The 27,230-nt window shown below is 49.3% G+C and overlaps 1 protein-coding gene across 3 annotated transcripts; it reads left to right on the forward strand.

Moving 5' to 3' along the window:
• MOV10 (Mov10 RNA helicase) lies at positions 1–27,140 on the forward strand. Of its 3 annotated transcripts, none has more exons than XM_060412661.1 (21): positions 1–57; positions 447–648; positions 16,316–16,519; positions 16,802–17,037; positions 17,225–17,483; positions 18,793–18,927; positions 19,546–19,714; positions 20,697–20,851; positions 21,117–21,293; positions 21,401–21,548; positions 22,211–22,369; positions 22,615–22,718; positions 22,861–22,958; positions 23,051–23,267; positions 24,382–24,499; positions 24,711–24,902; positions 25,120–25,194; positions 26,059–26,184; positions 26,265–26,353; positions 26,732–26,853; positions 26,943–27,140. In XM_060412661.1, the coding sequence occupies exons 1-21, from the start codon at positions 24–26 to the stop codon at positions 27,032–27,034; spliced, it is 3,111 nt and encodes a 1,036-aa protein (XP_060268644.1). In that variant the 5' UTR covers positions 1–23; the 3' UTR covers positions 27,035–27,140. The 3 variants fall into 3 exon arrangements, with proteins under 3 accessions (XP_060268644.1, XP_004002381.1, XP_012034083.1); XM_004002332.6 differs by lacking the exon at positions 1–57 and adding an exon at positions 293–327; XM_012178693.3 differs by lacking the exon at positions 1–57 and adding an exon at positions 14,472–14,613 and having other exon boundaries at positions 467–648.
• Positions 27,141–27,230: the final 90 nt, after the last annotated feature.

Below are 27,230 nucleotides of genomic sequence, written 5' to 3' on the forward strand. Positions count from 1 at the left end.
AGGCTGTCTGGGGGAGGTGTTGGATGAGCTGCCCCAGTCCAGCTGCAGCCGACCCAGGTCCCAGTCCCTGCCCTTTGCTCCCCTGCTTTTCAATAAGTCGCGAAGCCCTGCGAAGTGGGCGTGGGAGTTGTCCAAACTGAGGCTAGGAAGTCCTCCCGGACTGTTCAGGGGGCCCCAGGCGATAGCCACGTTCAGATTCTGGCTGAAAGCCAGGGGAGGGAGCTTGGGGTAAGGGGAGGGCCCTGAGGGAGGGGTCAGACTCCTTAGCAAAGAGTTAATAGGAAGAGGGGGAGGGGATAGGACGGAGAGACCGAAGGGAAGGCTCAGGTAGGAAAAGAACCCAGGAGGGAAACCTGGTCGGGGGAGAAGGGATCCAGCCGGATCTGGGGTCGGAGTTGGGGCTTTCTACCCTACAGCACCCTCACCCTAAAACCGCCAACTTCCAGCTGCGGCGGCGACTTTCAGTTTCATTTCTACGAACCCTCCTGCCTGGGCCGCAGTCGCCGCCGCGATGCCCAGTAAGTTCAGCTGCCGGCAGCTCCGGGAGACGGGCCAGAGATTCGAGAATTTCCTGGTCGATCGGGGACAGGACAGGGAGACAGATCGCGAGCGGCTGAGGACCATTTATAACCAGGACTTCAAGACCAGGTACGGGCCGGCCCACTCCCCGGCCCCGAAACGCGGGCCCAGCTTACCGCCGCTACCCCCGCGGTGGGGCCACCCTTCCCGCCCCGGGGCGCGGGAGAACGGCAGCTCCCCCAGTGGCTCCGGCGGGTCCCGGGGCCGTGCAGCGCCCCCTCCTGCGCGGTGCCCACGCCCCGCCCGCGCCGCCAGCGCCGCCGGCGCCGCCAGCATCCCACCCGCTCTGCCCCTGCCGGGCCCCTGCGCCGAGTCCGGCGGAGAACCTCCCCCACAGCCTGCTCCCCCGGCGGCGGCGCTGGACATGTCTGGGGGAGCCGGGTGCTGCGCCCACGCGCCTCTCGCGGGGGTTGGGGGCTGAGGGTGGGAAGCGCTCGGCGTGGGGGAAGGGAGCTCGGGAGGGAGCCCAGGCTTTGCAGAAGAGCGGGGAACGAGCTTCCTGCTGGGGGCTGCCCACCCTGGCGCGAGCTTTGCGAGGACCTCCGCCCCTTCATTGAGAGGCTGCTTCCTCGGGGGTTCACTATTCCAGAGAGCTGAAGAGACCCAGTGTAGGAAGGAGAGTCTCAGGGAGCTCGGGGAAGAAGGAAAGGGCACCAACTGCGTACGTACCAAACCTCCATTAGCACCTGTGGCTTCTCCATGGAGACCCGCGCGGGGGCCGGTCTCCTCGAGGCCCCTTCTCATCCTGTGGCTTAAGGCTGTTTGGTCCTCCTTTCCTTTTCCCATTCAAGTGAAAAGCAAAGAGACTTCTCCCTGTCAAACCACGGAATTGTGCTTCAAAAACCTCTATCAACAGGCTGCAGTCTTGGGGTCTTGGGCCGAAGACCAAGAAACAGTTTAACAGGGATAAACGTAAAGACTTAAATAAATACTGGGTGGTGGGAATTGAGGCTTACTAACAGAAGTCTTGAAAAAGACCTTGGGTTTCAGTAAACCAAAAGGCGGGTATGGCTGCTTAAAGAGCCGAAGAAGTGTTAGACTGTGTTTATAGAAGTGTGGTTTGGGATGGGGGGCAGGAGGTAAGTGACTTTCCAGGTTTACCGGATCATTTCTGGAATATTGTTTTCAGTAGTGAGTGTCACGTTTTAAGAGGGACATTTAATGGGTTTGAGTAGCACCTGAAGGAGCAAAGACGCTGACCTGTTTTATGTCCCCACACTGTGCTGGACACTGTGGGGAATATAATAATGCCAGGGGAGCAGGAGAGGCTGTGATAAACATACAGTGTGCTGTAATAAATAGTAAAATAGCATGAGGACTGTAATACAGATAATAAGAAAAATGCTGGAGGAAAAATAGAGAACAATTACCATTGAGTCACACCATCAACACTGCACATCCATGAATTCACCTGTGTCCAGAAAAAAATAGGTACAACGCGACTGAACAAAAGTCGACTACTTCTTTTGGCTCTGTTAAAGAGACTATCATTCCTAATGCTTGTTTAGATGGTGAGGAAGACTGTTCGAGACTATTACCCTAGGTACTGCCATGGGAGGAGCTCTTGCTCAATCTCTCCATATAGCAAAGACAGCAGGGATTTATAGCCAACAGCAGAGTGAGGGGTTCTTAAATGAAGAATCACTCAAAGACAGCATTAAGGGTTCGGGGGTGGGGCAATGTTGAAGCCTAAGGCAGAAGAGGGTTCAGAGGGGCCTGACTGAGTTTCTTCAAGGAGAGTCTTTGTCATTTCTACATCAAAGTTAGACAGTATGTTCCAAAACTGGGGGAAAACAGGCTTTGTCAGATAGCCACAAACAGGCATATAGGAAACCACATATACCATACATTATGAGTGAATCTAAGGGATTTCAAAATAATTTTTTTAGTATGTACTTGTTTTTAGGCAAGTAAGATACAACTCCCCTGTAGTTATTAGGGAATTCGATGGAGAGGGTGGCATTGACCTTGTCCTTTGCAATTGAAGGCTAGATAGCATTTTAGTACTTGGAGGAGGAGGAAAGGCTTCTATGTTGATTCATTCTTTTTGTGAAACCCAGTCAAAGAAATGGAGAAATGTTGGCCTTGCAAAGAGAAAAATTGGAGAGGACAAGGTAGTTATTGGTGAATATTTTAAAGACTGTCCTGAGGGGAAAGGATTATGCTTTGGTGTCATTCCAGAAGGCAGAGCTGGGTTCACTCAACATGGCCCCTCGGGGAATTCCTTGGTGACCTAGTAGTTAGGATTCCAGGCTTTCACCACACTTGCTCTGTTTTGGTCCCTGGTTGCTTAAGTGAGATGCCACAGACTGAGTGAATTAAGTGACATAGCCAAAAAAAAAAAAAAAAAAAACCACCAGGTGGAAGAGATTCCTGTTCTGATTAGAGGGAACTTTCTTATGCTATGACCTCAACCCTCATCCACCCAGTGGAAGTTTATTGCTTCTTCTCTGGGCTCTCATTGCTCCTTCTTCGAAGCCTGGTTATAGCTGGATGACACCCTACCTTGTGTTAGAGCTAGCGTCTCTCCACCAGAGAGACTCTCCACTGTAGAGCCTCTGAACACAGGGACAGGCCTTTCATCATGTAGGAGCCTTCCCTCAGTCTCCAGTGTAGAGCCTTGTATGTATTAGATGCTCAATAAATGCTTCCCAGAATCTAAAAGAGTTAGTAAGTAGAGTTGATCTACAAGGGAAGAGGTTGTAGGGAGCTATAGCAAGTCACCCTGTATCAGGAGTTCTGGGCACTTCCTCCACTGAGAAGAATAGGTCCCTTCAAGCTATTAATCGGTTATTTTATAATTTTATGAAGTACCCTGCTCTCAACTCTTACTAACTTTTCCCACCTCTTGTTATTCATTTGGCAAATATATTTAATGGGGGCTCTACCATTTGCCTGTGCCCTGGTTCCTGCCTCTAAAGAGTGTAGGCTAGTAGGGAGTGGCAGATGTATAGATAAACATGTCATTCTGAGCTTCAGGAGCCTGGATTGTGTTTCCATAGCTGGAGTTCAAATTCTGACTCTGCCACTTACTAGTTGCATTTGATTTAACCATGTATCTAAATTTCCCTAACTGTTAAGTGTGTAAAATACTGCCTTTCTCTCAGTTGTGTGAGGCCAAAATAAAATATCATAGGTAAGGCATTTCCCCTGGTAACAGAGTGCATGGGCTTTGGAAGTGGCAGCTATCATTAACATTGCTGGTTAGGAGTCCATTATGGAATAAGCATTGGCCTCATGAAAAAGTTTCTGAGAGGAGATGATTCCTGCCTTGGGCAAGAGGCTCATTCTTTTATTTAACAAATACTGGCTGAATGCCTCCTATGAGCAAAGCAAAACTGTGAGTTGCTGTAGATACACAGAAGGAACCTAACTAAGGAAGGAGGCAATTAAAGACAAATACTTAAAAAAAAACAAAACACTTATTTAACAACTGTTCCGATAACTGCTTGTGAGAAAAAGCCCAGGATGTTCAAGACTATGACTTGGAGACCTGACGAGTCTAGGAACCAGAAGTTTCTGGAGAAAGTGATGTTTGAGCACAATCTTGAATGATAAATGGAGTCAGCAGATGTAAGACAAGGGGAGGGCAGTTCAGGCCGTTGGAGGAAGTAGTGCCTCCAAGGCTGGGGGTGAACTCCTGTGAACAGGTGACATGAGGTCAGAGGGAGGCAGGGGCTGGATTGGGTGGGCCATTGTAGGCCATGGGGAGGTGATGTGGGGATTTTGTTTTTAATCTTAACAGAAACAGGAAAGCACAAAAAGTTGCAAAGTAGGACACTGAGAGAATCGGTGTTTTTAGAAAGCTCACTCTGGACCTCTGTCCACAGTAAAAGTTCACATTTTACTGTCAGTCACTTAGTTCAGTTGTTCGGTCATGTCCGACTCTTTGCAACCCCATGGACTGCAGCACGCCAGGCTTCCCTGTCTTTCACTATCTCCCGGAGTTTGTTCAAACTCATGTCCATTGAGTCGGTGATGCCATCCAACCACCTCATCCTCTGTCGTCCCCTTTCCCTCCTGCTTTCAATCTTTCCCAGCATCAGGGTCTTTCCCAATGAGTCAGCTCTTCGCATCTGGTGGCCAAAGTATTGGAGTTCAACATCAGTCCTTCCAATGAATATTCAGGACTGATTTCCTTTAAGATTGACTGGGTGGACCTCCTTGCTGTCCAAGGGACTCTCTAGAGTCTTCTGCAACACCACCGTTCAAAAGCATCAATTCTTCAGCACTCAACTTTTATAGTCCAACTGTCACATCCGTATATGACTACTGGCAAAACCATAGCTTTGACTAGATGGACCTTCGTTGGCACAGTAATGTCTCTGCTTTTTAATATGGGGTCTGGTATACACAGCTTTCACAGAACAGTATGTATCCTTAAAACAAAGCTTAGCCTCATTCCCTACCTTCTGATATTTTTTATTCTAGTTTACTTCAATTGTACAAAAGCCTTGGTCTGGTCTTTACCCATTGAGAGTTGCAATCCAGTTTGTAAAACATAGAACTAGAAGTCCCGTTAAGATCACTTCTTAGGTAGCTCGTCAGACAAGAGCAGGTCCTGCCCCATTCTGGACAGGGCCATCTTTCCCCCTCCCCCCATACCTGGACACTGGTGACCAGAACACACGCAGACATCCTCCCTTTTTTCATTAGGGACCTCTAAGTTTCCAGCCAGTTTCAGGACCAAGCAAGATGTCAGGAACACATTAGGGCTTTTCAAACCACCATCACCAGTTGGCTCAGGTGCACCCAGGCCTAAGAGTTAACTCAGTAATTCAAGGTTCATTATGCTATCTTTATAATAAATCAGCATTGCAATTTTTTTGTACCTTCCCCTCCCCCCTGTAGATTTTGCTTGGGTGCTCATGGGTAAGTACCTGCACAGGAGAAAAGTTAAATAACCTAAAGCTGTCGATCAATTTGTCAGTCAGATAACTCAGGACACCAGGAAGGACTTTCCACCCTTCTACCCTGCCCTCACTGCGGGGCTGCTTCTGGTTCCCAGACAGCCGACTCTCCTCTCTTCTCAAGAGTATACTTTTGCTTCACCTAAAAACTCCTGCTGCTTGAAACTGCTTTGTGTCTCTCAGTTGAATTCTTTGCCTCAAGAGGACAAGAACTGAGGAATGGCTGTTCTGCCAGTAACAATCTGATATTGTATTTTGAAATACCATTCCTCAGGCTAGTAGGCTTTCCTGAACCAGGTCTAAAAAATTAGTTATCTTCCACCTAACAAACAACGGGGACCAGGGTCAGGGCGTTACACACCCAGGATATCCAACTGTGGCAGAAAAGTCTGGAGGGGGAGTGCGGTGGTACAATAGTTGGGATGGCTGAGCTGCCATTTGGAATGGGTGTGGGGTAGGGACCTGTTCTTCAGTTTCTTCCCTAAAATGGAATGATAATAGTTGCTGCCTCAAAGGGTTGTTGTGAGGAGTAAACGCGATAATGCAAGTAGCTTCTTAGAAGAGCACATAGTAAGTGCTTAATAAATGTTTTCTGTTTTTGTTGATGTGTCGTTTTTAATGTTGGAGCGATCAGGAGAGCCATATTAAAGGGTTAGACTTAGTCCTGTAGTCTGTGGGGTCATAGGTTGGGGGAAATGATATGATTTGTGTTTGCTGATAACTCCTGTGGACTCTAGAGCTTCCCTGGTGGCTCAGATGGTAAAGAATCTGCTTGCAGTGCAGGAGACCCAGGCTTGATCCCTGGGTCACGAAGATACCCTGGAGAAGGGAATGGCAACCCATTGCAGTATTCTTGCCTAGGAAATCCCATGGCTACAGTCCATGGAGTTGCAAAGGAGTTGGCATGACTGAGTGACTAACACTTTCACTTTCATTTCCTGCTGACTCCTAAGGGATGGACCATTAGAGAGGTGTGGAGTCAGAAGCAGGAGGAACAGTTCATAGGGCTTGGGAAAATGATGAGATCATCAAGCAGTTCACAGAGGAAATATGAATGACTAATAAACAGAAGGAAAGATACTTGATTATGGTCGTGATCAGGGAAAAATGTAAACAAAGTACCATTCATTTGAGCAAGCTCCGGGAGTTGGTGGTGGACAGGGAGGCCTGGCGTGCTACAGTTCGTGGGGTCGCAAAGAGTCAGACACAGCTGAGCAGCTGAACTGAACTGAACCATTCATTTGCTTATCAGATTGTCAAAAATTTAAAGGATTGAAGGTTTCTGATGTTAGGGTCTAGGAAAGGGATTTTCTCAAATTTTTTTCAGTGAGAATGTAAGTTTGTACAACTTGTTTAGAGGACAATTTGGCAGAACTTATCAAAGTAAAGGAGGCTTCCCAGCTGTCTCAGTGGGAAAGAATCTGCTTGCCAACGCAGGAGCCACAGGAGACCTGGGTCTGATACCTGGGCTCGGAAGATCCTCTGGAGGAGGAAATGGCAATCCACTGTAGTATTCTGACTTGGAAAATCCCATAGATAGAGGAGCCTGACAGGCTACAGTCCATGGGGTCCCAAAGAGTCGGACACAACTAAGCGACTAACAACATGAACACTGTTTCTTATGTGAATACAAATCTCGAGGACTTTGCTGGTGGTCCAGTGGTTGACCACAGTTTAAATGCAGGGGCACACACACATCAAAGTAAAGCTTCATTCTCTTTGACCCAGAGGGATGGTTATTGTAACATTTGAAACAGCCAAAAATTGTTGGCAGCCTAGCTATCTATTGCTGAACAAATAGTTAAACCTATCACAGTGCATTCATACTGTGCTATCCTTTGCCACCATTCAAAAGAGCTAGGTGGCTTGGTAAAATGTCATGGTGTCCATGGTGGTGAAAGAAGCCTGTTTCAGAATAGTATGTGTAGCACACACACACACACACACACAAAAATATATATATATATATATATATTTTTTTTTAATGCAAGGAAAAGAGCCTGGAGAAGTATACATCCAACAGTTAAAGTGAAAGTGTTAGTTTCTGAATCATGTCTGACTCTTTGCCACCCCATGGACAGTAGCTCGCCAGGCTCCTCTGTCCATGAATTCTCCAGGCAAGAATACTGGAGTGGGTAGCCATTCCCTTCTACAGAAGGTCTTCCCAACCCAGGGACCAAACCCAGGTCTCCTGCTTTGCAAGCAGATTCTTTACTGTCAAACAGTTAAGCAGGTAGTTGAGAGTGAAAGAGTGGGAACCCTTAATGTTTTGTCAGGTAATGAAGGCAAAAGGAGAAGGGGTGGCAAAGGATGAGATGATTAGATAGCATCATCAACCCAATGGACATGAATCTGAACAAACTCCAGGAGATAGTGAAGGACAGGGGAGCCTGGCATGCTGCAATCCTTCAGGGTCGCAGAGTCAGACACAACTTTGACACTGAGCACGCCAGGTACCCCCCATATCAGCATCCCATCTGCATTGCCACATTTTGTTCCACACTAAGGTATCTCAGATCAATTAGGGTATTTTTGTTATTGTTTTATTTTAAAAGGATCATGTTTTATACATTTTCCATCTCCTGATTTTCTTACTCATCAATACATCATGGAAATGACTCCTAATTGTCTGGTGTATTCTTCTAATTGCATTATTGGGTTTTTTCCTCAACATCTTATTATGACAAATTTCAAACATAATGAAAAGTTGAAATAATGTGACATTTAACAACCATATACCCTTGTTACTGAACACAAATTGGTGTGCCCCACGCATGCTGCTACTGCTAACTCGCGTCAGTCGTGTCCAACTCCATGCAACCCCATAGACGGAAGCCCACCAGATTCCCCCGTCCCTGGGATTCTCCAGGCAAGAACACTGGAGTGGGTTGCCATTTCCTTCTCCAATGCATGAAAGTGAGAAGTGCCCCACGCATATGTGACACCAAATAGACCAAACTGTCAGAGTCAGGAGCAGAGAAAGTGTTATTACGGGGCCAAGCAAAGAAAACAGGTGATTAAGGCAGCTCCCTGAGGGTTTTCTAGAAGTTGTTACAGGCAAAATTTGGAATGAGGGCTGCAGGGTGTGTGACTTTCTTCTGATTGGTTGGTGGTGAGGTAACAGGGTGGGTCTCCGGGAATATTGTGCTCTGCCTGAAATTACTGTCATCCACCTGGGTGGTGGCCTTAGTTCCTAGCATGCAAAGCTATTGTTATGTGTATTTCTTGAGGAGGAAATAGGACCCTGCCCCAAGGCTGCACTATTGTTTCTGGACTGCAAACCCCCCACATCCCCCTTCCCCACCTTGTTTCTGTATTTCCCTCTGTTCCCTGATTAGCAGCTGTTTGCATCTGCCCCTTGGAACTCTGGGAAGGTCAAGGAGGCGGAATGAAGTCTATTTCTACAAAGAAGCAGCAAGGGACACAGATAGGCTTTTGTGCCCTGGAGGGCCCCCACAGGGTCATGCTTGGTTTCACCTCACCTGGATTTCTTTTTTTTTTTTGAATTGCACTGAATTTTAATTGAAAACATTTAAACAGCCTGGCTACTTATAATGAATTATAAAACTTTGATAGTTAAATTGTACTATCATTTATGAAGCTTTTATCCTTCATTATTTTGTAGACCTGAAAGAAACTTTGCATACTTGTGTTTTCAGTTCTCCATTTCAGAGGAAGTTTGTGAAGACAAGGTCCAAACTATTTATAAATTAAAACCCAACAGAGAAATGAAATAGAGGGAGAACAAAATCTATACACAGCTGAGCTAGGTGTTTTTTAAGCTCGTGTTTTGTATAGGAAAAGGTAAGAACTAAAAAACGTAAAGTGATGCATTTTCAAAAATAGCTAGCTTTGAGTGACAGCTTGCTGGTGTAACAGCCATAAAGAACTATTAGCCATACAAAACTGGAAAGTTGACAAACAAAGGGAAGGTGGGATGCCTAGGATTTTTCACCCAGGGTTCATTCTATTGGTGAATTCAAAACATAAGGGTTTCACGTGGGCTCACCCAATTGGTGAATTCAAAACATAAACGAAACGGAAAGAGGTGCACAGGAAAGGAGGAAACAAGATGTCAGGGAGGGGCCAGCCCATAAAGGGGGAGAGAACAAACCTAGGTGACTTCCGGGAAGATTGTTCACCGCATAGTACGCCAGTTTGAAACTGGGAGAGGGGCTTGCATGCTAGGATAACTTGCTTTGTGTAAGGACTGTGGGTGTGCCTGCCCATCAGACACCTGATTTTGCAAGACCATAAAGCTTCGCTTTCTGCTATACCTCATGTCTCTGAGTCCATTCTTGAGTTTGGGCTGATGAGCATGTTTCTCAAAACAAAAGCAAGTGCAGTAGTAAAAACTGAGTCATGAAGATCCCAATCAGAGGCACTTTTAGCACGCCTCTTTTCTTTCCCCTGGTTTCTTCTATGATTGAGTCTTGAACCAGGTATCCACTTGAGGGGGTGCTGGCGATAAATAGGCCACGGAGGAAGTGTCAGCAAATCTGGCCATAACTGTAGACAGTACACCCTAACTGTTCAGCCAGGTACCCGTAGATAAATCCGACTATTGCAGGAAAAAAAGAAAATTCCCTGGAACATCTGTTGGGCTAGCTTCTGGCCCTTGTAATGCATTTGCAGAGGCAGCAAGCACGGATGCTGCAACAAGTCTGGCTCTGAAGGCGGGTGGCAGAGTGAGAGCAGCCAAGACTCAGGGTCGGTAGGGTCCGAGGTCAGCTTCTGAGCACAGCTCCGCGGCCCTGCAGAGCAGGGCATTGCAATGGCCACTCATCTAGATTTCTTAATTAGTATTTGACACTTGCCTGCCCATCCATCTGTCTTGCTATATTTATCTTGCACCATGTGGGCATGTGAGGATCTTAGTTCCCTGACCAGGGGTGAACTAGTGCCCCCTGCAGTGAAACTGTAGAGTCTTAACCACTGAACCAACAGGGATGTCCCCATCTAGCTATCTTAAATTTTTTTGATGCATTTCATAATAAGTTACAGATACCAGTACAGTTCACCCCTGAACACTTCAGCATGATTGTTGTTATTACAACAATTGATCTAAGAGTTCAAAATTTGTTTACAGTGGGGTTTTTTTTTTGACCACTCCTCACAGCTTGTGGGATCTTAGTGCCCAGAACAGGGACTGAACCCACTCTGTAGGCAGTAAGAAGGCAAAATCCTAACCACTGGACCGCCAGGGAATTAACATGTTTACCTCCTTTTTTTTTTTTTTAAGTAAAATTTACCTACAGTGAAATAGACAAGATTTCAAGTGTCGCATTCTGTGAGTTTTAATGAATCCATATACCTGTGTGCAACACTCTATCAAGATATAAAACATAACATCACCCCAAAAAGTTCCTTCATCTCCTGTCCTATTTAGTTCTTACCTTTACCCACCCAGAATCCACTGCTCTGATCTTTTATTTTTTTTTTTGAGATACTATCCATTCTAGAACTTTATTTAATGGAATCAGATAGTATGTACTCTTTTATGTAAGGCATCTTTTGTTCGGCATAACGTGTTTGAGATTCACACATGTTATTCTGTGTATCAGTGGTTTCTTTTTACCGCCAATATTTTACTGCCAACTCTTTTGGTATTCTTTTACCACCAATATTTCTTATGGGCTTTCCTGGCGGCTCAGTGATAAGGAATCAGCCTGCCAAGCAGGAGCCTTGAATTCAATCCATGGGTCAGGAAGTTCCCCTGGAGAAGGAAATGGCAACCCATTCCAGTATTCTTGCCTGAAGAATCCCCATGGACAGAGGAGTCTGGCGGGCTACAGTCCATGAGGTTGCAAAGAGTTGGACTTAGCAACTAAACAACAACAACAGTATATCTTATATGAATATAAATCACAGGGACTTCTCTGGCAGTCCAGTGGTTAAGACTCCACGCTTGCAATGCAAAGGGCTTGGATTAGATCCTTGGTCCAGGACCCACATGCAGCTAGCTTGGCCAAGGTGGGGGAGGGACGGGGTGTGGAATATATATATATATATATATATGCACCCATGCATGCTAAGTCACTTCCATCATGTCTGACTCTTGGTGACCCTATGGACTGTATAGCCTGCCAGGCTCCTCTGTCCATGGGATTCTCCAGGCACGAATACTGGAGTGGGTTGCCGTGCTGACCCAGGGATTAAACCCCATAGCTCATACATTGTAGGCAGATTCTTTACCGCTAAGCCAACATGGAAACATATGTGTGTGTGTGTGTGTGTGTGTGTGTGTGTGTGTGTATATATATATATATATATATATAGCAGTTTTATTCAAAATAGCCCCAAACTGAAAACAGTGACCTTGAAACCCTGATATATATACATGTCCTGGAAACTGTGATCTTGGGCAGATTGCTTAACCTCTGTTTTGGTAGTTGGCAGCAAAGTCTTCTTTAGACTGGTCTTCTGGTGTGACCTTGCCTGCGGTTGGACTGTCCAAATTTGGACAATACATATAACCTGACATTTGATATTCCGGGCCATCACACAGCATTGCTGGCAGCCAGAGGTTCAGTGTTTGCATTGTTAACCTGTTTCGTCTATAAAATAACGGTCTGGAATTGCTTGATACTTCTTCACCCATTCTCCCGGCAAGTCCTTATTGAATAATTACCAGTGGTAGGTCTACTCTAGATGTTATAGTCATGTTACATTTTTTATGAATTTTTATTTCATGAACAATATAATAATATTTTTATTAAAAAGTCAGAGTATTATGTTATGTTTGGCTTTACAAGAAACCATCAGACCTTTTTCTAAAGTGATTGTACCATTTTATAGTCCATCCAACAATGCACGAGCATTCTGGTGTTTTTGTATCCTTGTCAACATTTGGTGTTGACAACCTTTTACATTTTAGTCTTTCAAATGGATGTGATGCATTCTTTTAAATAGCTGTCTGATATTCTGTGGTACAAGTGTTTACAGCTTATTCAGCTATCTCCCTTTGGATGGACATTTGTTTTTAATTCTTGGCCAATGTGAAGGCCTGCTTGCACATATGTTCCTATATGTTGGTATGTTTCTTTTCCATGGATACATTCCCATGAGTTAAAGGATACCTCCCTATCAAATGTTAGGAGATGTTGCTGGATTGTTTTCCAAATGGTTGTAATATTTCCCTCTTCTACCAGCAATGTATGAGAGTTTTCTTTCCCACATAGTAATACCTGTTGTGACTGTCTTCTTTTTTGTCAGTCTCATGGAAACAAAATGATACTTCATTTTTACTTTAATTTGCATTTCTCTATTTTTGGAGTATCTTTTCTTACCCCTGATCAGAGTTTGCTCTTTAAGTTGAATATTCTGTTTTTCTATTGAATTGTTCATCTTTTTTCCCCTTGAAATGCACATGACTAGATGTATAATGCAAGAATTGGTGCTTTTTTCCAACAAGTATGTACTAAGTTTGTGATTTTTTTTTAAAGTTGGTTTTTTTTGTTTGTTTGTTTTAATTTTTATGGATGTCACCTTAAACCAAGTGAACTTGGATAGTGGTAATAGACATGAAGAATAATTTGAAAGCTGTTGATACTTAGGTGGTAGTACCTTTCTCCTAGAGGAGAGCATGGCAACCTACTCCAGTATTCTTGCCTGGAGGATCCCTTGGAGAGAAGAGCCTGGCAGGCTACAGTCCGTGAGGTTGCAAAGAGTCAGACACATGTAAAGTGACTTAGCACACAGGCATAGCACCTATCATAGACGCTGAAAAGCTTGCAGAGTTCCTCCTGCTCACGTCAATGCAGAAGCTTCCAAAGATGGAAGATTTCACCTTAAAATTGTACTTTGGGTTTCTCTTAAAAGCCAGATCTGGCCATCTTGGGCCTGGTGACCTCTTTCTGGAGATGAGTAGCATTTCCTCCTTTTAGACGGGATTTGTACTCCTGGCTTTGCTCAGTCCCCTCAGGGTCCTGTTTTCTCTCTACCACTAAGCTGAGAGCTCCAGGGTGTTTCAGGGCACAGGAGCTTTTGTTTGTTTAGACTTGTTGTTTATTCCCTTAGTTGCATCTGACTCTTCTGTGACCCCATGGACTGTGACCCACCAGACTCCTCTGTCCACAGGATTTTCCAGGCAAGAATACTGGAGTGGGTTGCCATTTCATTCAGGGGATCTTTCCAACCCAGGGATCAAACCCGTGTTTCCTGCATTGCAGCTGGTTTCTTTACCACTGAGCCACCAGGGAAGCCCCTGGTTAGAGTAGTAGATTATAGAATATTCACGTAAGAAGGATATGGGTAATCCTTCCTATACTAATGACTCAAAAGTAGGACCTGAGATGGCTGCAGGTATCAAAGATACCTGTGGAGTCTGGCATCTATTGGCCTTTGAGTGTGTGCCGATTCATGGAACTTAGTGACTCACTGACCAAGTTACCAGGGTTGATTTCAATCCCTTTGCCTCAGCCCCTCAGCAGCAGTTGAGCCTGATACCTGATTGTGAGCCTTCCTCCTGATTCTCTTCCCTCTCCAGGAACTTCCTGCTCTGTTTTCTATTCCTCCCTGGGTTGTGCTAACCTCAGTGGTTCTCAGACTCACTCCCTGGGAAGATCCTGAACACTTCCATATTTGTAAATGCTATTGACGTCTCCTTATTATTAGGGTCTGCTTTGCTTTGTCCTGAGTCCTCAGCTTTTGATTCATGGGGCTAGCTGCCTGTGGACCATGGGGATATCAGATTGACCATGTCCAGATCCATATGTCCCTCCAGCCTCCTCCTCCTGTGTCTCCCTCCTATCTCAGGAATAGTCCCTGAAGCCAAGCCACTGCTTTTGGTATTGTCCTTGACTCCTCCCTCTTCCCAGCCTACATTTGCTCTCCTGTCCGAAACCAAAATCTGCTAATTTTTTATTCTAAATATCAGATCTGTCTCCTCTTCCATCCTGACCACTGCCTTGTTCGGACCCTTGTCAACTTTGAATTGGACGGTTGCAATGGCCTTCTTCTAACTGGTCTCCCTGCCTACAGTCTTGCCTCCAGCAAATCCATCCTCCATTCCTGATGCCTGGGTGATCTGAAATGCAAATATGATCTTGCCACTCCCCTGCTTAAAACCCACCAACATGGGGTGGTTGTGTAACCACAGTGTAGCCTCTGGTGCAGGCTGGAAGTAAGTTACTACTCTTAACTACTACTGCTGCTACTAGTACTACTATTACTACTAATAGGATACTAATAATAGTAGCTAACATTTCTTGAGCATTTTCTATTGTGTTTTCACATGATTTAGTATCTTTTTTAAGACAAATGAGAGCCAATTCAAAGTTTTCTGAATGGTATCACTCACTTGCATGGGGGGAGGAAGAGGGGCAGAGTTATAGGCAGAGGGCACCAGGGAAATGTCCATAACCATGAATGATCTTATTTTGTGCTGGTGAGCCTTCATAGTTCAACAGAGATGGCCATGGTTCCTAGGAACTAGGATTTGCTTTCATTCCCCTCAAAGCATGGAGGGAGGGTGGTCAGCTGTCCAGAGCGTGAATGTGTCTGTGACGTGTCACATGTGGGGTTGTCCTCTGGCCCTTAAGTGCCAGTAAAGGAGGAGAGCTGCTGGCCTTCAGGGTCAGGTGCAGGCTTCATGGCTTGGCATGCAAAACTATGCGAGACCTGGTCCCTGCCCACCTCTGCTGCCTCCTGCCAATCCCTCCTTGCACTCTTCACTCTAGTACAACCAGACTGGATGTGATACTAATCATAGTGCACCTTACTGAGATCTTATGTGCCAAGCACTGGGCTAAGTGGACACCACAGTGTCGGTTTCTCCTGTGATCCACACAACCACCCCAGGAGATAGGTCTGCTGTTACCCCCATTTTATAGAGGAGCAAAGTGAGGCTCTGCGAGGTACAGTGACCCAAGGTGACCCAGCTAGTGTCAGAGAGGGTGGTCCCCCCAGCTTCCCCCACTCACGCCCCCACACTTCGGCTCACACTCTGTGCTCCATCCTGCGCCTGAATGACACCCATTCATCCTTCAGGACTCAGTTCTGACGCTGTTTCCTGGGGAAGCCGCCAAGTCTGAGCTCCTCCCCTCTGAGCTCCAGGCAGGGGCTAGAATTAATGTGTTCCCTCTGTGCTCCTCAAGGCCTCTTTGAACCCCCAGCCTCTAGCACAGTGTCTGGCACATAACAGGTCTCTGTAAGTGTTTGTCGAGTTGACTAAACTGAAATCCAGGCACTGAACCTTGGGGTTATTGTCCTTCTGACCAGTTTTCCCTGTCTTCACCTTCTCTAGGCCCAAACAAGCTATTTGATCTCTGGAGAAGGATCCTTTCCCTTCCTGCTTGGGTTCTACCTGCACCCTCTGACTTCGGGGGGACACTGCTGTCTGATCAGCCACCTTGCCCACACACCCTGGACACCTGCACTCTCTGCCCCCTCTCACTCCTCACCAGCGGGCTGGACCTGGGATCCACTCCCCACCATCACCCTACCAATCAGCTTCTTCGGCTTCCCCCTCTGCCTTAACTCTTTCTGCTTCAGTGTTTATATCTTTTCTGTCCCAAATTGCCCCCACCCTGCCCTAGCTGTTCATTTCTTACTCTCTCTTCCCTTAATCCTCCATCTCAACAGCCCACCATTGGACTTTTCTCCTCAGAAGTACAACCTCCACCACCTGCTGCTTATTTAAAACAATCGTATTTAGTCTTGGAGAGGGTCCCCTTGCCTTCCCTGAAAACATTAAGAAGTCCTGCCGTCCCGGCCTGAGTCTCTGTCCCCAGCCCCATCCTGTCCCGCACAGAGTAGCTCTCAGACGCCCTCCCCAGCTTGCCGCCCCCTGGCCCTCACTCCCCAGTCTCCTCTGCTCCCGGCAGCTTTGGGACCCCTGCCCCTGGCTTCTCCTCCATGCTGTATGGAATGAAGATTGCCAATCTGGCCTACGTCACCAAGACCCGAGTCAGGTTCTTCGGGCTCGACCGCTGGGCCGACGTGTGGTTCCCAGAAAAGAGGAGAATGAAGCCAGGGTTGGAAATGAGCAAACACCACAGGTCACTGCTAGCCACTATCTTTCATGACAGGTGTGCTTGTGTGTGACAGGGTGTGCAAGAGGGGCCTGGGCGTGTGGGAAACCGTGTGACTGGGGCTTGCCTGGGCTTGGCGGGGGTAGGGTGGGGGCTCCCTCCTGCAAGGACTGAGGGGAGGGCAGGGAAGGAGCTAATTGGCCTGAGTTGAGGGGTGGGTTTCCTGAGCATGGCTGGCACTTGGCCATCCTCCCCATTCTGTGACTTTCCCGAGGGCAACCCCCAGTCCTGTCTGCTCCTGCCCCAGCCCTGCCCGCCCTTGACTCCCGCTCTCCCCAGGGCTGAGTATATGCATGGGAAACATGGGGTGAATGTGGAAGTCCAGGGGCCCCACGAAGCCCGAGATGGACAGCTCCTTATCCGCCTGGATCTGAACCGCAAGGAGGTGCTGACCCTCAGGCTTCGGAATGGAGGAACCCAGCCTGTCACCCTCACCCACCTCTTCCCATTCTGCCGGACCCCCCAGTTTTCCTTCTGCAATGGAGACCGGGAGCTGCCCTGCCTCCTGGGCCCAGGTGAGTGGGCTCTCAAAGAGCCTCTGGTGGCCGGAGGCCTGCCCTAGGAGGGTCTGTTGCTTCAGGAATGTGCTGTTGCAGGCTGGTGGGGCTTGCCTTGGGTAGGGGCTATCTGGGGGATGTCAGGGTTGGGATGCTCCTGGGCAGCTCCCTCCCCAACCCGACTCACTTAGCTGTCTTCTCCTAGGTGAATGCTATGAGCTCCATGTTCACTGCAAGACCAGCTTTGTGGGCTACTTCCCAGCCACAGTGCTCTGGGAGCTGCTGGGCCCTGGAGAGCCAGGCTCAGAAGGAGCTGGCACTTTCTACATCGCCCGCTTCTTAGCCGCCGTGGCCCACAGTCCCCTGGCAGCACAGCTGAAACCCACGACTCCCTTCAAGCGGACCCAGGTCGCTCGCAACCCTGTGGTGACCAGCCGGATAGAGGAAGGAGAGAGACCCGACCGGTAAGTCCTCCGTCCAGCCCAGTTCAGGCTCGGGGGTCCCTCCCCACATCACCATATGGGCCCCTTTCCTGATGGTGAGTTCTTAACTCCTCCAGACCTCAGAGACCTTTTCTAAGAAGAAAAGCGGATATGAGGACAGTGTGGAAGTTTCAAGTATTTTTGACTGTATGATGCATTATCAGACAGCTGGGGTGGTCGTGTTTCTCTCTCTTCCTCTCCCCCTCTCCGTCATAACAGCTTTATGGAAACAACTTCATACTATACAGTTCATTCCTTTAAAGTGTACAATCTGTGATTTCCTTAGCATATTCACAGTTAGGCCCTACCATCATCACAATCCATTTTGGAACATTTCATCACCCCCAAAAGGAGCCCATACCCTTTAGTTATCACCCGTTTTGTGCCCCGGCCCCCTCGCCTCCTAGCCCTCACCAACCACTCATGTACTTCTTTCGATTTCCCTCTTCTGGACATGTCATGTGAATGGAATCATAGGTGTAGACATCTCTTTTTAATATGTCCAGGTGTTCACAAAATACTGAGCTATAAAAGCAAACTGTGAGACCACTGTGCTCTTTCTGCTACAAATATATGTATAGGGGAATTCCTTGCGGGTCCAGTGGTTAGAACTTCAAGCTTTCACTGCAGGGGGCACAAATTCTATCCCTCATAGGCAACTAAGATCCCACAAACCATGCAGGGCAGCCAAGAAGTTAATTAGTTAATTGGCTAATTAATTTAAAATATATTTGTATAATACATATTGACAAAGAAAAATGTCTGGAAGGTTACATATCAAAAAGTTAACAATGGTTATCCCTGGATGGTAAGCATGTTGTTTATTTACCCATTTATTTATTAATTACCTAGTTTCTGATTTTTTTTTCTCTAATGAACATATATTGTTTATATATGTATATATATATATAGATAACCTCACAGCTTGTGAGATCCTAGTTCCCCAACCAGGAATCAAAGACAGACCCCCTCTGCCATGGAAGTATGGGGTCCTAACCACTGGACTGCCAGGGAATTCCATATAGTATATATATATATATTTTTGTTTTGTTTTGTTTTCTTTTAATGCTTTCAAGTATCATGCTTTCTAAAAATGAAAATGGTCCAGCCTTGGCATGAGCAGCCTCGTGAGACAGTGAGTCCTCTCTTCTAGGGCAAAGGCTACTGACCCCTTTCAGCAGTAGTATCGAAGCAGGGCTTTGTGCCTAGCCCAGGGAAGGGCCTTCTCAGAGTCTCTGAAGGTGAAGGGTCTCTGTGTTTGTAATAGCTTTTCTTGTCCCCCCTCCTGCAGTGCTAAGAACTATGACCTGGAGTTCAGTTTGCCACTGGGAACATACTACCCACCCCTCCGCCTCAGACAGCTGCTCCCCATCCTTCTTCGGGGAACAAGTATTTTCACTGCCCCGAAGGAGATTGCTGAGATCAAGTAAGTACCATCCGTCTGCACCCTTCACACTGCTTTATATGTTTCTTCTTTGTTCACTTCCTATTTCTACCCCATGCCTCTGTCCTCAGCCTCCCATGCTCAGTTCATTCATCCCCTGACTGGCCAACACACCATGTGTCAGGCTGCATTCAAGGTGAATCACTCACATGAAGGCCCTGACATTGTAGCTGGGGAAAGTGAGCATTTCTCATCTTATGTAGTGATGAGGACTATGAAGAACTAACCAACGTTAAAGCAGGGTAAGGGGTGGGCTGTGCTGTTCTGCAGAGGACAGCCAGTCCTGGCCTCTTCGAGGAGGTGACATTTGAGCAGAGAATGACATTTGAATGGGGTGAGGGTATGAGTCATGGGAGGATCTTTGAGAGAGGGTGTTTCCGGCTCCAGGATCCACAATGCAGGTCTGAGGTTGGCGGGCAGGGACTCTCTTCTTAGAGGCCTCTGACCCCCATCTGCTTCTCTGCTCTTCTAGTCTTCCCTGATTCCTGACGTTTTCATAGTCTCAGGGCTGCAGGGGGAGAGGTGCTCCGGGACATGGGGTTTGCCTGACCCATCCTGTTCCTATCCCTCCCCTCCCATCTCCCCACCCATCACTGCCAGGGCCCAGCTTCAGACAGCCCTGAAGTGGAGGAACTATGAGGTGAAGCTCCGGCTGCTGCTGCACCTGGAGGAGCTGCAGATGGAGCACGACATCCGGCACTATGACCTGGAGTCAGTGCCCATGACCTGGGACCCCATAGACCGGAACCCCCGTCTGCTCACCTTGGAGGTCAGGGCTTGGGTTGGTAGTAGGGAGGATGGACTGAAGTTAGCCAACCCACAGACTGTGGGCAGAACAAAAGGATAATGACGCTGTTCCTGTCCCAGAGGGCTCAGCAAGTAGCAGAATAGGCATCTAGGCCCCCGAAAGAGGCGTCAGAGCAGGGTAATAGGGAAGACGGGGGTTTTAGCCCAGACTTGGCTATCACTTGGCTCTGTAACCTTGGGCAAGTCTTTCGCTATCTCTGGGCCTTAGTTCACTCACCTGAAAAGCATGGAGCTGAACTAGATGATTCGTGTTCTTTTTTGTTTATCTGTTTGGGGTTTTTTTGGCTGCACTGGATCTTCATTGCAGTGTGCAGGCTTTTCTTGTTGCAGCGTGCAGGCTTAGTTGCCCTGCAACATGTGAGATCCTCGTTCCCCCCACTGGGGATCGAACCCAAGTCCCCTGCATTGGAAGGTGGATTCTTCACCACTAGACCACCAGGGAAGTCTGGAAGATAATTCTTAGAGACCTCTCCAGCTCTCAGATGTTGAATGTGTATCCATAAGTCCAGAATTGCACATGAGAATGGATTCCTGCACCCATGTTCTGAGAAAGGCACCAAGTGAGAAAAGACAGCAAGTGAGGACGATCAGGGAATGTTTCCTGCAGAAACTGAATTTTGAACAAGATTTTACAGGCAGAGTAGAAACTGAACTGGCCAAGAGGGCAGCTGGACTTACTGGGAAGCTGACCCCTGGCTCTTGAAATCGTGCCCTGGAGGGTTGCCAGGACTCCTGGACTCAGCATCTCTGAGCAGCTTGGGCAAACTTGTCCCTTCCCCATCTCCCCTGACTCTTGCCCTGCCTGGTGGAAGAGGAAAGAAGCAAAGCTCCCTGAACCCCAGGGTAGATGTGGCTTGTCAGATCTTGTGTTTCAGGAGGGGGTCTCAGTGGGCCCTCCACTGGTCATCTTGGGCTAGAAGCTTGCTGGTGCTTTTGCTTCCTAGGTTCCTGGGGTAGCTGAGAGCCGCCCCTCAGTGCTGCGGGGTGACCACCTATTTGCCCTTTTGTCCTCTGAGACATATCACGAGGACGCTGTCACCTACAAGGGCTTTGTGCACAAGGTGGAATTGGACCGGGTCAAGCTGAGTTTTTCCACCAGGTAAGTGTTGAGGGAACCCTGAGCTGTAGGAACGTCTACAGATGGCCCAAAGGCCAAGGGAGGAGGGTGTTTCTCACCACAGTGAGTGGGACCCCAGGGACAGAGCAGGGGGCGACCCTGAGGTGCCTCAGCAGCTTCCTTTCCTAGAGAATTGCTTGGAGGTCTGGGAAAGGAAGTGGGGTTGGGGTAGATGGAGAGAGTCCTGGCCTTTTATTGCCCATCCCTCCTTACTGGAATGCTTCCCCCTCTCTCTCCCTTGCCAAAGCCTCCTGAGCCGCTTTGTGGATGGGATGACTTTCAAGGTGAACTTCACTTTCAACCGCCAGCCCCTGCGGGTGCAGCACCGTGCCCTGGAGCTGACAGGGCGCTGGCCACTTGGGCCCATGCTCTTCCCTGTGGCCTCTCGTGGAGTCCCGCTGCTGCCCTCGGATGTGAAGCTCAAGTGAGACTGTGGGCGGGGATCCAGGGCCGCCTGAAGTATGGGTGCAGGGGATGTGGCCAGGGAGGCTTCTGGGGCTCAACAACATCGTGTTTGTGGCACTCTGCCAGGCTGTATGACCGGAGTCTGGAGTCAAACCCGGAGCAGCTGCAGGCCATGAAGCACATCGTTATGGGCACCACCCGCCCTGCCCCCTACATCATCTTTGGGCCTCCGGGGACGGGCAAGACTGTCACCCTAGTGGAAGCCATCAAGCAGGTGGGGCCTGAGCCTGTGGCTTACACTCTGAGTCCCCCTGGAACCAAGCAGCTGGCCCCAGGTTCTGCTTCCTTCCAGCTCCCCAAACGCACTCCCCTGAGCTGGCACCGAGGGCCAGTGTGGCTCTGAGCACTGTGTGCACGTTGGGTATTGCACGACTCCACACTGCAGTTCGTGTCTCAGTCATGATTGCTGTGTTCAGTCGCTCAGTCGTGTAGGACTCTGTGACCCCCTGGACTGCAGCACGCCAAGCTTCCCTGTCCTTCACCGTCTCCCGGAGCTTGCTCAAACTTGTGTCCATTGGTCAGTGATGCCATCCAACCATCTCATCCTCTGTCGTCCCCTTCTCCTGCCTTCTGTCTTTCCCAGCATCAGGGTCTTTTCCAATGAATCAGCCCTTCGCCTCAGGTGGCCAAAGTGTTGGAGCTTCAGCATCGGTCATGGTAGCCTTTTATATTTACTGCAGCAGTTTTCTAGCGTAAAGTCCTGCTTGGACTGCAGTGGGCTGGGGATCAGAACTTGCCTTTTTAGTCACTCCCTCCCCTAGCAATGGGAGAGAGATGCCACACTGCGCCAGCCTGAGTCACAGCCACACTTCTGTGCACCAGCCCCCACCCGGAGACCAGAAGCCGCTTCCCACACTGTGCTTATCCCCACCCCAGGTGGTGAAGCACTTGCCCAAAGCCCACATCCTGGCCTGCGCTCCGTCCAACTCAGGGGCTGACCTCCTCTGTCAGCGCCTCCGGGTCCACCTACCCAGCTCCATCTACCGCCTCCTGGCCCCCAGCAGGGATATCCACCTGGTCCCTGAGGACATCAAGGTACCTAGGGAAGGCAAGCGGCCAAGGGACAGTGGGTGCTGCTCTGGGTCAGGAAACTAGGAGACCCTCATTCTGAGATACTCACTGTGTGACCTTGGGTGGGTCAGGTGCCCTCTCTGGGCTTTAGTTTCAGTTGTGTGTAAAGTGAGAGAAAATAAATAAAGTTGCCTGGGGGCCCCGGAGCCAGAGTGAGGGTGAAATTGGCGGTGAAGCCAAGCTGACTCCTTTCCCTGCCCAACCCTCAGCCCTGTTGTAACTGGGATGCAAAGAACGGCGATTTTGTATTTCCTTCCAAGAAGAAGCTGCAGGAATATCGCGTCTTGATTACCACGCTCATCACTGCCAGCAGGTGGGAAGTGTGTGTGTGTGCATCTCTTAATATTGTGTTAGTAAAGAGGTAGCAGGCTGGGGAGTTGGGGGAGGGCTGGCCTAGGTGAGCATTCAGGTTTGACAGTCTGGGTGTGACCCCTGCCTGGCCTGACACCTCCCAGGTTGGTCTCGGCCCAGTTTCCCATCGATCACTTCACACACATCTTCATCGACGAGGCTGGCCATGCCATGGAGCCAGAGAGCCTGGTGGCCATAGCAGGTGAGGGGTTTGAGGGGGCTCCAAGTATGCCCCATATGGCGTCAGAGAGGCCCCACCATATGCCTTTCTCCCCATCACTCCCCACTTTCCAGGGTTGATGGAAGTCAAAGAAACAGACAACCCAGGAGGGCAGCTGGTGCTGGCAGGGGACCCTCGGCAGCTGGGGCCTGTGCTGCGCTGCCCACTGGCCCAGAAGCACGGGCTGGGGTACTCACTGCTGGAGCGGCTGCTCACCTTCAATGGCCTATACAAGAAGGGCCCGGATGGCTATAACCCCCAGTTCATAACCAAGCTACTGCGCAACTACAGGTACCCCGCACCCTCCGCCAGCCCAGCTGTAGCCTCCATCCCACAGTCCTGTTGCTCAGAGACTATACAGAGCAAAAAGACTGTAAACTGGAAGGTCTCTGCAGTCCCATCGCTGCTGTTTGTAGATAGTGTGACTTAGCAAGTGCCCTCACTCTAGAGCAGTTTGCCTATTTGTATATCAGGGGATGGTCAGTGGTTCCCAGACACTGGAATATGTCTGAGGCAGGTCCCAGGTGAAGTTTCTAGGCAATCCAAGGAGAAATGAGAATATTATAGACAGTTAATGATTATTCAAGTTAAAGAGCTGTATACTTCCTTTAGTCAGAGAATTCTTGCATCTGAAATACTCAGTTGAGTTCCTAGGTGGGAACTAGTTCCTTAGATGAGTCCACTAAGAATGCAAATAAATGTTAGCTGTTGTGTTAGTACTGCTTGTATTTTTGGATTTTTTTTTTTTTTTAGTTCTACCAGTTTAATGCTACCAACCCATCTCCCTCCACCTTCATGCACGCATGCTCAGTCATGTAACCCCATGGACTGCAGCCCGCCAGGCTCCTCTGTCCATGGACTTTTCCAAGCAAGAATACTGGAGTGGGTTGCCATTTCCTTCTCCATATTTTTGGATTTAAACACATTATCTCATCCAGTAATGGTGATAGTCAGTGATACGTGTTTTTGTATTATCCTTCCTTGGCAAGATTGAGACTTGAGAGTGGGTCCCTAATTTCTTGGTGTTTTCTTTTAAATTTGAAATCTGTGGATTGGATGCTTTCTGGAGCCACATTTGGTTCTGCTTTCTGTGGTTAACTGTGTATGTGTTAGTTGCTCAGTCATGTCCGACTCTTTGCGACCCCATGAGCTGCAGCCCACCAGGCTCCTCTCTCTGTGGGATTTCCCAGGCAAGAATACTGGAGAGGGTTGCCATTTCATGCTCCAGGGTATCTTCCCGACCCAGGGATCGAACCCAGGTCTCTTAGTGCCCAGCTGCAAAAGCTGTAACTGAATGAGTCTGCTATGCAGTGGGCAGGACAGGATAGTGTGTGAGTGGGTGGAGGGGCGCCTGCCCCTGTCTGGTCTTGCTCTTCCTTCCTCCTCCTCCTCCTCCTCCTCCTAGGTCTCACCCCACCATCCTGGACGTTCCTAACCGGCTGTATTACGATGGGGAGCTGCAGGCCTGTGCGGATGTCGTTGACCGAGAGCGCTTCTGCCGCTGGGAGGGTCTGCCTCGACAGGTGAGGCTGAGCGGGGCTGGGGCTCAGGCTCCCCACACCTGTACCCCAGCCTCCCTCTTACCGAGGGTCTGGGTAGCAGGAGTCTCTGAGTGGAAGCCACAAGCCCTGCCCTTAGTTACCTGGGATCCCCCATTCCCTGGAAGGGTGTGGGGGTGGAAGGGAAGGGAGTCAGGGAGGTCCAACTGAAGGTTTCCCCTAACCCTGTGTCCAGGATTTTCCAATCATCTTTCACGGTGTAATGGGCAAGGATGAGCGTGAGGGCAACAGCCCGTCCTTCTTCAACCCAGAAGAGGCTGCCACAGTGACTTCCTACCTGAAGCAGCTCCTGGCCCCCTCCTCCAAGAAGGGCAAAGCCCGTCTGAGCCCCCGAAATGTGGGCGTCATCTCCCCATACCGGAAGCAGGTCAGGCCCTCAGTTCCCATCAAGGGAACATTCCCATACCTAGCCAGACCGCTAGGCAGAGGCTCCAGCTCAGGCCTCTCTGCTGGCCCCATATCTCAGAAGAGCTCAGAGGTCAGTTGTACCTCCTCTTTGCCCCCCAGCTCCCTGGCCTCCTGCCTGGCTCCCTCTTGTGCTGGGGTAATGGCAGGAGAGAAAGGCACCTGTCCCCATCTTCCAGGTGGAAAAAATCCGTTATTGCATCACCAAACTTGACAAGCAGCTTCGGGGACTAGACGACATCAAGGACTTGAAGGTGACCCTCACCACTGTTTCACACTCCCCCCCTGACTTCTGTTTCCCTTGCTCCCCCACTTCCAGACACCTCCTTGGGTCCCTGCCCTACTGCTCCTGGGACAGCCCCAGTCCCTGCCCCACCCTCGCTGCCTGAGGCAGACTTGGGCTTTCCCCTGGCTTCTCACTGCTGGAGATCCCAAGTTGTAGGTCTGGGCTGGGGCCAGGAAGCCTGTGTGTTTAGCAGTTACCCCGAAGGATTCTTAGGATCAGGCTGATTTAAAGTCTCTACCCTAAGGATAAAGTCCAGTCTCCCTAGCCAGCCCGACCTGTCATGTGATGATGTCTCCACTCACCTCTCCCCCCCTGAGTCAGTTGACAGCTAGCTCTACTCTTTCTCAGATAAGAATCACCTGGAGAGCTTTTAGTGCTGCCAGGGCCAGGGTTCCACCCAACCAATTAACACAGCTATCTGGGGGCAGAGCCAGGGCAGCTGTTCTTTATGGCTCCTCAGGTGATCTGCGATCTGCGCAGCCAGGGTTGAAAATGGGTACTTTAGGAATTAGAGGCCTCTCCGGTGGAAATTCTGATTCAGGCGGTCTGGGTTAGGGCCTAGAGTTACTTAAACAAGTGCTGAGTGAAAGTCTGAAAAACTCTGCTGAGTTAGTGTTCTTTGGAATCCTGTTTTCTTTGCTTAGAAGCCTTTCCAGTTCCCACCACTTTAACTGGATTCACTTTTCAGGTTTCAGCTAGCACAGCATAGTCCTGTCCTCTTTCCTGGCTCCCTCCACTGTGACAACTGTCCTCAGGCTCTGGCAGGCGGGGCTGGTTCCTGGGTCCCCTGCTGAGTGCCCCCCCCCTCCCGCCCTGCCTCCCTCCCCTCTAGGTGGGCTCTGTGGAAGAGTTTCAAGGCCAGGAACGCAGCGTCATCCTCATCTCCACCGTTCGGAGCAGCCAGAGCTTTGTGCAGCTGGATCTGGACTTTAACCTGGGTTTCCTCAAGAACCCCAAGGTTGGAGGGCTGGTGGGCTGGTGGGTACTCCTCCCAGGGGACCCTTCCCTGCTGTGACCCCCACCACCTCTTCTCTCCAGAGGTTCAATGTGGCAGTGACTCGGGCCAAGGCTTTGCTCATCGTGGTGGGCAACCCGCTCCTGCTGGGCCACGACCCCGACTGGAAAGTGTGAGCATCCCACCCTCCGTCCCTCTTGATGGCTACAAGCCTTGTTCAGTCACTAAGTTGTGTCCGATTCTTTGAGACCCCCTGGACTGCAGCACACCAGGCTTCCCTGTCCTTCACTATTTCCCAGAGTCTGCTCAAACTCATGTCCACTGAGTCAGTAACACCACCCCCTAGCCTAGGAGAGCTGTAGTTTTATGAAGCACCCTTGGGGCTCAGGTAATCTTCCCATCTGTTTTATCTTAACATCTCCATTTGCCAAGGTTAAGCAACTTGCCCCCAGGCATAGGCCAGTGTGCAGGACCCAGGCTGGGCCTCCAGCCTCTGCAGGCACTCGGCCAGCCCTGTGCAGCTGTGTGTGAATGCTTCTGTACCCCACAGATTCCTGGAGTTCTGTAAAGAAAACGGGGGGTATACTGGGTGCCCCTTCCCTGCCAAACTGGACCTGCAGCAGGGGCAGAACTTACTCCAAGGTCTGAGCAAACTCAGCCCCTCTACCTCAGGTATGGCTGGGCCAGGGTGGGCCAGAAGAGGGGCAGTGCTGAGGGATGAGGTAAGTGACTAAAACAAAGCTCACCCCCTCTCTTTCTAGGACCCAAAAATCACGACTACCTCCCCCAGGAGCGGGAGGGTGAAGGGGGCCTGTCCCTGCAAGTGGAGCCGGAGTGGAGAAATGAGCTCTGAGGACCGCCCACCTGACCCCATCCCCTGCTGCTCACGACAGGCTGCTAACAATTGGGGGAAGGGGGAGGGAGTAACACTGAAAAAAAAAATGTTATTCTTTGCCAAAGTCTCTTGTCTCCTCAGCCAGGCCCCAGCTTTCTAAACTCCCAAGATGACCCCAGAGGGGAAGGTGGAACTGTCACACCCTGCCCAAGGC

This window comes from Ovis aries, chromosome 1, assembly GCF_016772045.2.
Source record: "Ovis aries strain OAR_USU_Benz2616 breed Rambouillet chromosome 1, ARS-UI_Ramb_v3.0, whole genome shotgun sequence".
In the NCBI taxonomy this organism is placed as follows: Eukaryota; Metazoa; Chordata; class Mammalia; order Artiodactyla; family Bovidae; genus Ovis; species Ovis aries.